This window comes from Balaenoptera acutorostrata, chromosome 1 (assembly GCF_949987535.1).
Source record: "Balaenoptera acutorostrata chromosome 1, mBalAcu1.1, whole genome shotgun sequence".
Lineage (NCBI taxonomy): Eukaryota > Metazoa > Chordata > Mammalia > Artiodactyla > Balaenopteridae > Balaenoptera > Balaenoptera acutorostrata.
In genome coordinates this window covers 177,714,825-177,728,538 of record NC_080064.1, presented here as the reverse complement: position 1 = coordinate 177,728,538, position 13,714 = coordinate 177,714,825, and the positions used below count along the sequence as shown (strand labels likewise).

General features: G+C 37.6%; 1 protein-coding gene across 1 annotated transcript in view; it reads right to left on the bottom strand.

Moving 5' to 3' along the window:
• Window positions 1-13,707, bottom strand: part of AIDA (axin interactor, dorsalization associated) — a 43,261-nt gene extending 29,554 nt beyond the window's left edge. The window contains exons 1-2 of the mRNA XM_007172047.3: window positions 13,433-13,707; window positions 6,225-6,294 (exon numbers count right to left, since the gene is read on the bottom strand). Coding sequence (XP_007172109.1) covers window positions 6,225-6,294; window positions 13,433-13,542 — 180 coding nt within the window. The 5' untranslated portion in view covers window positions 13,543-13,707. The remainder of the gene's footprint in view (window positions 1-6,224; window positions 6,295-13,432) is intronic.
• Between the last annotated feature and the right edge of the window lie 7 nt (window positions 13,708-13,714).

Sequence of the window (13,714 nt, the reverse complement as noted above, 5' to 3'; positions counted from 1 at the left end):
ATGGATAAAGAAGATGTGGTATATATATACAATGGAATACTACTCAGCCATAAAAAAGAATGAAATAATGCCATTTGCAGCAACATGGATGGACCTAGAGATTATCATTCTAAGTGAAGTAAGTCAGAAAGAGAAAGACAAACACCATACGATATCACTTATATGTGGAATCTAAAATATGACACAAATGAACTTATTTATGTAAGAGAAACAGACTCACAGACATAGAAAACAAACTTATGGTTACCAAAGGTGAAAGGGGGAGGGATAAATTAGGAGCTGGGGATTAGCAGATACAAAGTACTAATATGTAAAATAGATAAACAATAAGGTCCTACTGTATAGCACAGGGAACTATATTCAGTATCCTGTTATAAACCATAATGGGAAAGAATATGAAAAAGAATATGTATATATATCAATATGTATAACTGAATCACTTTGCTGTACACCAGAAGCTGACACAACATTGTAAATCAAGTATACGTCAATAAAAAAATTTTTTTAACTTAAAAATATATAAATAAATAAACCACGACTGAGCAAAAGACATGACTCTTGGTCAAGGAACAAGTAACAATATTTAACTATCTCCACAATCTTTAAAAATTTCTTTTAATCTTAATATAAGAGTTTAGAAAATGTCAAATTTTATTTTGAAATTTTACATTTAAATATTATATTTAATATAACTGCTGCAAAAGGAATCAAGATACTCACAGATTTATTTACCCTCTGAAAGAGCTGTTGTGGAGGAACCAGCAACAATCTTTTCTACATAAAATCTAATAACCCCAAATCATTGTTCATATATATCACTCAAATCTGACAAAACTAGTAAATAATTTTAAATATAAATATAATTGTATAGTAATAGTAATAGCTAACAACTATTGAGCAGTTACTAAATGACAGACTCTCCTAAGTGATTTACACACATTAAGTCATTTAATCCTGACTACAACCCTATGAGTTAGATACAACCATTTTACAGATGTGAAAACAGAAGACAGGTTAAGCAACTTGCCCTGGACATCAGTGTATTCTATACAATAGCAATATATACAACAAAGTAATACACTTATTTTAATACCATTTGGCCATACTTTTTATGTTCTTTAAAAACTGGTTTTGAAAAAGGGTTGTCTGTATTAAGGGACACGTACCAGTGAGTAAGTCTTTAAAAATACTAGTTAACTCCTTTTCCTTCTTTACTATACAATCCATTTGATTTGATGTTTTTAACATTTAAGGTAAAATGTAGTTTAACAACTATGAGTCCACTAATAATCTATTTTAAGTTTAAATATTTCTTCAAGTTAAGCAGAAGCAACAGTTTTTTACACAGAATCTACTGAACTATGGCAAAATACCAATAGGCATTATTCATAACTATTTTAAGGGACCACACCCAACATCAGTATTAAAAAAGGAGTGAAACACTATCATTTTCAGCTGTAGCAAAACATGCAGCATTTATTGATGTCAAAATCAAGTGCTTGCTACTGTAATTATTTCAACTTTCTTAGAAAGAAATGGTTCAGAAAAATTATTAAGAAGCACAAGGTCATATGTGTCAGAATATAAATATTGACTATTAACTAATACACATTAAGACTAAGCACTCAAAGTAAGTGAAGTTTAATTTTAGAAAGATTTAAATAATTAGCACTTCATTCAAATTAACTGCTTATACCTACTGTGGTATAGAAATGGAAAATGTTGTCATTTTCAGAATATCGGCTATTTTACTTTGTCACTTGCTAGGGAAATGGCAACTCAAAAAGAGGGGTTAAAGGAAAAGATGAAACAGAAATATACAAATAAAGAGCTAAAGTAATTTTGCTAAAACATATCAAGGAAAAATAGGTTGAAAAAAATACACATTGTTAAAGTAGTATAGCCTCAATCCAGACTTAATTTTTTACATTTAGACAGCCAGTCGTCTACTCTTTAGATGGCGGGGGTGGGGAGGAAAGAAAGGAAGAGAGGGAGGAGGCAGTGGAAAGGGGGGACCTATAAAATGTTAAACAAGCATATAGTGCTGGAATTCTCATTACCACTAAATTTGATTCAAAACAGGGAAAAACTTTCTAAGCATCATGAGACAGGATGTTCTATTCTGTCCAGAAACTTACATGAGAAAATCTACTACACCAAAGCAGGGAATTTAACGGAATGAAAGCTTTTGGCAGCTATTTTTTGGCTACTAAACCCCGTTGTTATAATGACAAAACTATTAAGAAATGAAATGAAAGCTATGTCAACTGATCATGAGGGAAGATCAAATAAGAATTATAAACTTGCTTTTTTTTCCACCAGAAATCTTAGAGAATATTTTGAATAGAAAAGCCATATGAAGATTTTTTACCATCAACTAATAAACTTTAGAGAGATCAGTAGTTCTGCTTTAGAGTTTTTCAGATTTAAAATAAATATTGTGAAGATATATATGTTATTCTCTAAAACAACAGGATTCCTCTAATCTTAAATAATCATATACAAATAAATATCAATAACTTAAGATCTAACAAAGCATTTATTCATCAAATATTTTTGAAATCTTACTGTGAGCTAACAGTAAAAAGCTTCATAAAGAAAGCACTTTAGAAATATGGTGGTTTTTAAAAATCTTCTTTCAAAGTTCCACAAATTATTAAATGGTTGGCATAATTCTAAAACTTGTCACTGCTACAAAAACATTTAAAATAGTAAAAGCATAAAGAATATAATTCCAAATAGAAAACATATAGAACAATTTTGCTTAGAATAATGTAAGGAACATTCTCCATTTTCCTCTTTTAAGGAAAACACAATCAAATTTCTTCTCCTTTGGCTTACATGCCAGGTCTGGCATTCAATTAATTTTGCAGACCTAACAGTTGGTTTCAAAATTTCCCATAACATGTTCTTCAGACCCAATGAAATATTATAAAGGGAGGAGGAGGGAGACTTTCAAAAGCCAACAAATTTAAGAAATACTCCGTTACCCAAACTCTTTAAAAATCCAACATACACATTAGCATACTAAAAGCCCTAACAAGTCACAAACTCTGTTCATATAACATCTATTAATTTTTCAGAGTCAATGTTCTCCAGATAATGTCCGGGAAATCTTTGTTTTCTAATCATTTATTAACTTGGAGCCTCTAAGTTTTTCCTTATGTGACATTGAAATAAGGCCTATAATGTCAATATGAGGTTTCTGGCCCGTTGTGAATGTTTCACCTGTATTTTTAAAGAAAAATAAATTTGTAAATGCATACGACTTGCCTTATATTCATAATGTAGTACAGAGTGATTTGGGGGGCCTTCTCCAAGCCCAAGGAATAGGGAGGCAGGCACAACCTCTCTCTGTAGTCACTACTGCCAGCCACATTTGCCTCCTAGGCAGGTTTATAAATAATAAATACCTCAGAAATCAGGCCTCCAGGAGGGGAGGAGGAACAGACTACCTCAAAGGTAGAAGTCATTTGAAGATTTAGGGATACCTTTCAAGATCATTTAGGGTTATCTAATCCCTCATTTCATACATAAGGAAATTAACGCCCAGAGACAGAGACTGGATTCAAGACCAAGTCTTCCGACTCCAGATCTCAGGCTCATTTCTTTAGGTCATGGTGCCTCCTGGGCCTTGTGGAGGGTCAGATCTGTGTAAGCTGAAAAAAGACAGCAGCCGGGTGCCTACTAAGAACAGCTACAAATTAAAGATTAAATACACAGCACTGTCAAACACCCCAGCTGCATCCTTAGAAAGTTAAAGAAAATTAAGAAAAAGCTAATTTTTTCTTGTTAGTCTAATCATCAGCAAAGCTCATTTCTTGATGACATTTTTTAAAACTTTAGTATGTTTTAGGTCAAATCAGTTTATATTTGAGGTCGTGTTGCTCATAGAGCCTATACCTAAGCAACAGATGTTGGAGACAAGGCATATAAGTAACTCAAGGCAAACAGGTGATTAAAGTATGGCTGTCATTAAACTTTTTAATTTCCTAAGCTTTCATTTTGTTTCCATAGTCATAACACACTTTGTTAGCTGTTAATTTACATACTCAGATATTTGAGATTGTTTCAAAATATAGATGTTTTAACTCTCAATTCTGTGATGCCAGCTGATCATTTCCTTAGCAATTCGTAGACAGATTTCACAATTCTTAGAGGTGATAAAGCATATAGTCCTTCTTCCTTTCCTTTTGCAAACCAGACAATTCCTCCGTGGTAATTATTTTCCAGGGCTAAAATCCTAAGTTTCCTAAATCTATTGTGGATATTAGCAATTATTAAGGAAAAAAGAAAAATATACTTTTAAATTTTAATACTACTTATTACTTTTTAAAATACAAAATAAAGGGCTTCCCCCGTGGCGCAGTGATTGAGAGTCTGCCTGCTAATGCAGGGGACACGGGTTCGAGCCCTGGTCTGGGAAGATCCCACATGCCGCAGAGCAACTAGGCCCATGAGCCACAACTGCTGAGCCTGCGTGTCTGGAGCCTGTGCTCCGCAACAAGAGAGGCCGCGATGGTGAGAGGCCCGCGCACCGCAATGAAGAGTGGCCCCCGCTTGCCACAAGTAGAGGAAGCCCTCACACAGAAACGAAGACCCAACACAGGCAAATAAATAAATAAATAAATAAATTTAAAAAATAGAAAATAAAGATACACTAGATGACACAGACCCAAAAAAATTTTTTTTAGTTATTTTTTTTCGAATTTTTGAATTTTATCTTATTTATTTTTTTGTACAGCAGGTTCTTTTTTTTTTGATTTTTGAATTTTATTTATTTTTTTACACAGCAGGTTCTTATTAGTTATCCATTTTATACATATTAGTGTATACATGTCAATCCCAATCTCCCAATTCATCCCACCACCACTGCCCCTGCCACTTTACCCCCTTGGTGTCCATACGTTTGTTTTCTACATCTGTGTCTCTATTTCTGCCCTGCAAACCAGTTCAACAGACCCTAAATATTTTTAAAATGCAAACATACTAACTTGTGTAAGAAATATGACTGACCCTAATTTTTTTTTTTTAAGAAATTCACGTTCTTTTATTTATTTATTTATTTATTTATTTATTTATGACTGTGTTGAGTCTTCGTTTCTGTGCGAGGGCTTTCTCTAGTTGCGGCAAGTGGGGACCACTCTTCATCGCGGTGCACGGGCCTCTCACCATCGCGGCCTCTCTTGTTGCGGAGCACAGGCTCCAGACGCGCAGGCTCAGTAGTTGTGGCGCACGGGCCCAGCTGCTCCGCAGCATGTGGGATCTTCCCAGACCAGGGCTATAACCCGTGTCCCCTGCATTGGCAGGCAGATTCTCAACCACTGCGCCACCAGGGAAGCCCTGACCCTAATTTTTGGTGTTTTTTTCTTTTCAAAGACTTACAAAGATGAATCAAATGAGTACAGGCCAAAGGACTAAAACCAATTTGTTTAGGCTTACTTAAAGAGTGTGCAAAGAATCACTCCCACTCCTTGTACAAAAAGAGAATAATAGCAAATTAAGTCGCCATAGTTTTTACAATGTCTTAAGAAATGAGAGGAAATCTGACATGAATTTTTTCATTATCTACGAGATTAAAATTTAACTTAACACTAGATACCTTGAGCCAGAAAAAATAAGAATTGTTTCCTCCCATTTCTTCTCACTGTTTTACAGTAAAGCTTCTTAAAATATCCCATTTTTCACAGTCTCTAGCAGTACAGGGAATCAATTTGATACATTAAAATTTTAATTCAAGGAGAAAGAGCACCCTTGAAACATTCTGCAACTTTATGCACTTATTTTGTTGATGGATTCTTATGCCAAATTCTTGACTTGAACTAATTTTTTTTCAGTGGTGGCTTTTTTGGTTTTTGTTTGTTTTCAGAGGAGGTGGAGAAGGAGTTAAGGAAGTTCAGAGTTAAGTAAGTACTGAGGTGGGATGCAATCACTCACACTCAAACTCCAGTCTCTAGTACCCCTTCCTCCCCAACCAAAGTGTGGATGGTCTCCACTAAGAGTCTAAATGGCTGAGTAAAGAAATTCATTAAGTGAGAAATTCATTACATGGTAAATCATGTGGTATCTCTAAAGTAATTACTTAATGTTCAGCAAAGCATAATCAGTATCATTCTTTGTACTTAAGTATAACAGTTTTTGTTGTTTGTTTTTGCTTAATGGACTCAAAAGACAGAACCCTTTTCGTTTGGAATCTGATGTATCTAGAGATTATTTTATGGTACCTTTTGTTCTTCTGTGAATTCAGAATTATTGTGTTGAGCTTGGGCCTCTTTTTGTAGGTGTCTTGCTAATCTGTAAGAAGAAAAAAGCATTCTTTAAAATTGAAGGAAAGCAAACTATTTCAAGTGAAACACGGTAAAATAATTTAATTCTTAAAAAACAGTGAAGTACAGTAACACTTTTCTTCTGTTTTCAAAGTATAAATCTACATTATCTTTAGAATCTAACTCTTTATACAACGACAATGGAAATAAGATACTTTTCATACCATTTCACTGGGACAAATTTCAGCTCTAGACAGCAAAAACAGAATCACAGAGTTGGAAAGAATCTCAAATGACATCGAATTCAACTTTCTTTAGTACACACGAATTTCTTCTACAACAAGCCAAGAGCAGTTGTCCAGATTTGGCTTAAACACTTCCAGTGAGCACCAATTAATAGTACCGGCCAGAGGTACTTTTATCAGTCTATCATTAATTTGCTGATAAGATTAGTTCAAATTACAGCCATGACAAAGTGATGATACTCTGTCAAATTATACTTTTGAATGTATTTTTCATGGCAAATAAAGAAAATCCTCTACCGATCAGACCTGGAAATCACTGTTTGCCCAGTTACCATCATACTTAAAAACAGCAGCTAGGCCTCGGATGAGCTTTCAAGGATGGATCTGTGTTACAAATCTAAGCTCAACTCTTACAGCTAAACAATAAAAAGACAAATAATTCAATTTAAAAATGAGTAAAAGGTTTGACTGAACAGACACTTCTCCAAAGAATATATAAAAATGGCCAATAAGTACATGAATAGCATATCATTAGTTATTAGGGACATACAAATTAAAACCACAATGAGATACAACTTCACACCCACCAGGATGGGTATAATTTTTAAAAAGAGGGAGGAAAAAGTATAATGGGTATTGGCAAGGATGTGGAAATTGGAACCCTACCACTGGAACTGACGGTAGGAATGTAATATGGTACAGTCACTGTGGAAAGCAGTTTGGCAGTTCCTTAAAAAGTTAAGCATAGAGTTACCATATAACCCAGCAGTTTCAAAATCCTAGGTATATTCCCAAGAGAACAGAAAACATGTTCACACTCACACACACAAAAACTGTACACGAATGATCACAGGAGCAGCATTATGTGTGATTAGCCAAAAACTGGAAATACCTAAAATGTCCATTAACTGATGAACGGATAAACAAAATGTGGCGCACACATTCAAAGGAATGTTATTTGGCCATAAAGAGGAATGAAATACTGATACATGCTACAACATGAATGAACCTCAAAGACATTATGCTAAATGAAAGAAGCCAGATATAAAAGATCATATATTATATGATTCCATTTACATGAAATATCCAGAATAGGTAAATCCATAGAGATAGAAGGCAGATTAGTGGTTGCCAGGGGCTGGGGAAAGGAGAGAATTGGAAGTGACCCATATCAGGTAAAGGGTTTCTTTTGATAGTGATGGAAATGTTCTGGAATTAGATAGTGGTGATGGTGGCATAACACTGTGAATATACTAAAAACTAACAAATTGTACAACTTTACAATGATAAATTTCATGTTACGTGATATTTACTTTAATTTTGAAAAATTTGCAGTGGGGGGGGGGAAGAAAATAAAGAATTGAAAGGATTTTTTTGGTGAGACATTTTGTAACTACAAAAGAATTTGAAACTATAATTCCCAAGCATACTATGCTATCCTAGGTGGGGAATGGAGACAGGGATACAAAGGGTAGCAAGTGCTAAATTTCCCACCAAGCCATTGCAAAAGACAGTTCACCAAGTTTCCAAGAAGCCTTAGATGGAAGTTCTAATCTATGCAATCATGTCTTTAAAGATCAAGTGTAAAGTTCACTTGATGACCTCTATCTAATCTAGGAAAGGTCTGCATCCTCCTTATCATAACGCAAGAAACTCCTACATAAAATCACGTTTGCCAGGATAGCTCTACCATGTTACTTAATCAAAGTGCTTCCATCCATTTATTTCTTTTCCCCCAAAACTGGAAACCCCAGAATGTTTGCCCTAAAGTGTCATTCATAGACCCACTCTGTGGATTTTATACAGGAGTAAGCACAATTAGAAATAGCCATAGCCATACTTGTCCCGTACCTGGTTTCCTTTCTAACTCTTGCTGGCCTACCATCTAGGTAGAGTTCTCTTCAGGAATCACAGTCTACACTTAACAATGTCAACTACACATCCCTGAATTCAGGGAAGTTATAGTGTTGCACAGTTTCTTTATTCGACAAGTTCTACACACAATATGCCAATAGTAACTGTAAACCTAAGCAGGTCACTGTCAGAAGAAGGATATAGCTCTAAACTCCTGCTCAAATGTTAACAGTCAGTAGACAATGATGTTAAATTCAAACAGAATCCTGTTTTTAAAAATTAGGCAACAGACTGGAGGAAATATTTGCAAATCATATATCCTATCTGATAAAGGACTGATATCCAGAAAATACAAAGAACCCTTCTAATTCAATAGGGAAAAGACAAACAACTCAATTTAAAAACAGGCAAAAGGTATGAAGAAACACTTTACAAACAAGATTTACAGGGGAAATAAGCATCATAAGAAAAGACACTCAGTATCACTAGTCGTAAGAGAAAAGCAAGTGAAAACCACAGTGAAGTACACTACATACCCACTAGAATGGCTATAATCAAAGAGACACACAATAACAAATGCTATCAATGTAGAGAAACAGGAACTCTCATATATTGTTGGTAGAAATGTAAAATGGTACACCCAGTTTAACCAACTAGTTTCCCTTTAAAAATTACACATAAATTTACCATATGAGCCAGCAATTCCACTCCTATATCTCTACCCAAGAAGAATGAAAATATACGTGCACCCAAAGACTTACATGTGAATGTTCATAGCAGCGTTAATAATAACAGTCAAAAAGGAGAAACAACTCAAATGTCTACCAAGTAGTGAATGGATACACAAAATGTGGTATATCCATACAGTGCAATGCTACTCAGCAGTAACAAGGAACAAGGTACTGATACATACGACAACATGGATAACTTCAAACACATTATGCTAAATGAAAGAAGCCACATACAGATCACGTATTATATGATTCAATTTACATGAAATGTCCAGAAAAAATTTCATTTCATCTTTAGAGACAGAATATAGATTAATGGCTGCCTGGGGTTAGAGTGGGAACATGGAATAACTGCAAATGTGCATGAGGGATCTTTGCGGGCTGATGGAAATATTCTAAAGTTTGACTGTAGTGATGGCTGCACAACTTGGTAAATTTACTAAAAGTTCACTGAATTGTAAACGTAAAATGCTGAATTTCACTGTATATAAATTATACCTCAATAAAGTTATTTTTAAAAACTTTTTGTAAAACCTAGGCAAAAAAATTAATTTTCTAAGCCTATAAATGACTGCACCATTTTAAGACAAAGTGAGACATAAATCTGTCCATTGAGGGAAAATCCACCTGCTCTGGGTATCAGATGAGCAGGTAGAAGAGTTGACATTCTATTAGTAAAGGTAAAAAACCTATCAAATATTTTCCTCTAGAGAATAATCTCAGTTTCCAAGGGTGCCTACAGGTAATACAGGACTGTTCTCAAGGGGAAGTTTTAAATATTCTTAAAGCACATAAACAAGTGACCCACAGAAACCCCACAGCAATCCATGACAGAAACTAGTGCTTCTCAAACTATTTAGAGTGACGAACTAGTTTTTTCCCCCGCAATCTGTTCCAGGCTAATACTTTTATAAAATAAAATAAAAACTATCATTAAGATGTCACACCACAATGAAATTCCTAAATTTTAAATCCCCATTTCTTTATTTATCTCGTTGCAGACCAGCAAGGATGTGGGACCACACCTTGAGAGGCACTGATACAAGGCATAGCAAGGACGATTAACAGGGCTTATCCAATCTTCAAACTCACCCATTCATTTAACAAATATTTATTGAGCATCTGTGTGCTGGATTAATGCCTCAGGACTGATCCTGTGAAATAGCTGATTCTAGGCAGCAGAGTCCATGCCACTCTACCCTAAGTTAGGGGGCAGGTACCCCCAGGCTGCTGAAAGAGGTGGCCTGCTAGAGGGAGTTGTTTTTAATTGATCATGTACATTTTGGATAGCAATTTTAGTTTTGACATAATTTGTTTAAATCTTCCAACGGTACTGTGGCATCAACTCCTTAATGCTCCCACAGCATATTCCTGAATCAAGCCATTCACTAGACTACAACAATCATATAATATCTAAATAAATAATTACTTGATAACAGTCTAGTGCTACTCTGGACACTACGTATACAGTAGAGAACAAAATAGACAACCCCTCCTATACCCTGTTCTCAAAGAGCTTACATTCAAGTGGGGAGAGAGACAACCAACCAAATGAACACATAAAATATGTTGTATTTTAGATGGTGATAAATACTATAGAAAAAATTAAGCAGGATTGGGGGTTGGATCTGCAAGACTGAGGTAGAGGGAGTGGGAGTGGACAGCATACTTAACCGGACAATTTTAAATAGGGTGGCCAGAGAGGGCCTCACAGAGAAGATAATATTTGGACAAAGACATGAAGGAGGTGATCAATCGACCCAAGGAGATAATGGGGGAAGAGTGTTCCAGAAAAAGGACAAAAGCCCTAAGGCAGAAGCATGCTTCAGGAAACAGCAAGGAGTGTGGTAGCACTCTTTTCCTACTTCTGTAATAGCAATACCCATTTATTCTAAAATCCTCCAGCATTTCTCACAGTGAAAAAATAAATAAATAAATAAATAAATAAAATCCTCCATTAGACTCAATACTTTGAGGATGGATATCAAATCTTATTCATTTCTGTATGCCCAGCTCTCACTTGCTGAGTGATGAAACTGTTTAAGCTGTGATATTCTTACCTTAAGATAGATAAGTACATACACGTCCATTCCCTTCCCCCCCCAAGGTCCCCATCCCATGAATTCACTCCTGTGTGTTGCACGGCTGTAAAGACACGGCCGCCTCTGCAGTCAGAAGGACCAGTTCTCCCAGACTCCTTCTCCTTCTTCTCGCTCAGTATCTACTCAGTTACTAAATCCCATCCATTCTTTTTCACATCATTTAGTGGCCCCCCAAATGGTCTCCCTTTCTCACAGATAATTCAAATTAAAAAAAGACAACTGGCCTTCATTTTTGAGTGTATTAATTTTAAATTCAACATCATTGTGTATGTAGCCTGTATGTTTACAAAATTTAAGCCAATCATCACATATTTCTATTCAAATTTGACACTGGTGGTTTTTATAGTAATTTTAGAATTACTCTGAATCATGAAGTTCAAGGTTAGTAACTGAGGTTCAACAATAGATTTGTTGGTGCCTATTACTCTCTTGCTGAGATATTTTTAGAAATTCCAGCTAAACAGCTTGCATATTCAATTTTCCTTTGTAATTTCAATTGGACATGGTATTCTTCACTTTCCATTGTGAGGTCTGCTGCTGAGTGCCAACAGCTGCGATGTCCCACCATCACAAGTGAGAGGCAGCTTTAGATTTCAGGCTATGCAAGTTTAGTTAACGCAGAATGAGTATACATGGGTGCTCACTATCTAACTGGCTACAGTATGGAAGGATACATTCTCTGGGAATGAAGGAAGTCTTCTAATCTGTCCAATTCACTTCTACAACGCATCTTTAATAAATGCCTTAAACACTACATAGAGCAGACAGGATTTGGAACTGGGGGGGAAAAAAAAAAAATCCCAGACTTCACCAGTATAGTTTTGTGACCCTAGGTAATCCGATTAACCTGAGCCTCCTCATTTGCAAAATGAAAATAATAATATTCTCACCGAGCAGTTGCAAGAGTAAAGTGAAATCAAGTGAAACTGCAAAACAAATGACAGTAGTTGTAACACATGGCAAAATGGCCCAAACCATGGTGGTTTTCAGGGCTTTTGAAAACTACAGGCAATTCAAAGTCAGTAAGATGAGATAGAGAACATCCACGTATTTAAATTATCTTAATGGTCAGATAAACACAAGTAACGACTGTAGAAAAAGAATACAGGATTTAGATCTTCCAAGCACTAATCGTGTATTCTTTCCAAAAGACGCTGGGGCGGATTTTACTTACACATGGTTTCGAACAATAACTTGCTTTAAACCAAGAAGTAATTACTGGCAACAGTTTGCAAACAACAGCATTTCAGCAGGCAGTTCCTATTTTCAGTAAAATGTGCAAGAAACTACAAGCAAGGTTTAATATAAACGTAAACCTTGTCTTTTAATTTTAAAAACACCCCTGAAGTTTTGAGAGGAAACCATAAAGGGAAAGAAATCGGACTTGAGTAGATCAAAGAACCTGGCGCTCACATGTACCCCGCGGCTATACATTATACACAGGAAAAGGAGGAGGGACCCAAGGAGGCGGTGGGGACTCCTGTGCGTGGTCTATTAATTCACATTTTGCTCTCTTCTGTTCACATCCTGCAGGGACTCCACCCAGAGCAACCGAGGGAGGGGGTGGGTGGGACTCACCCAGCCTAGCAAATAACAGTCCCAGAAACCGAAACGGAATCGAGGTGAATTGGGAAAACACTGCTCCCCAGAAACAGGGGTGGAGAAGGGGCGCGAGAGGAGACCTTTCTTTTGGCTGACGAGATACCTCCGGCCTCGCTGCCTCCTCGGGGCACCCCCTTCCCTCCCCTCCCCTCAGTCGCCACCAGTTCCCTCCTGCCCTACACAAGGGAGAAGGAAGGCACCGTACACAGAGCGAGGCCCCTCATCCCGGGGACTTGGGCGGAGAAGACACAAGTATTCCTCCGAGATTCTAAAAGAGAAACTGAGGGGCGGCAACCTGAGAGAGGCGGAGGAGAGGGGAAAAGGAAACTGACTGCAGAGCGGGGGACCCGTGAGACGGTGGCAGGGAACTCGGTAGGTAGCCTGAATGGGCTGGCGCCCCAGGAAAGAAGGGCTACCTGTTGCACGGAACTGGCCCTGCTGAGGCGGAGAGCGAAAAACCCCAGAGACCGGACCTTGGTCTCCAGGGCCAGTGGGATCTCAGCCCCAGCGCCTGCGGGGCCCCACCCTGAGAAGCCTTGGCTGCAGATACAGTGATGAGAGACACCGACAGAAAGAAGCGGGAGGCGGCCGACTGGAGCCGGTCTGGCCCGCTCCCGCGGTTAGTCACTCACATCTGATACTCGTCTATCGCCTCCACCAGCTGGCCCCAAGAGTCGAAGTCGGCGCCTCTCCTAAAACTGGCGCCCCAGCGCTGCAGCAGACTTCGGGTCACCTCCGACATGGCCGGTCCCCACCCCGTCCCCTCCCGCCCCTACCCCAGCAAGGCCGGGCTCTAGGGCGCCATCCTCCCCGGGCCTGGCCCCGACATTAACAGGGCCAAAAGGAACCGCTACGGCCACCGCCACCAACCGCCAAGGAGCCGCCCAAGCCCATTTGCCGCCACAGCCAAACTT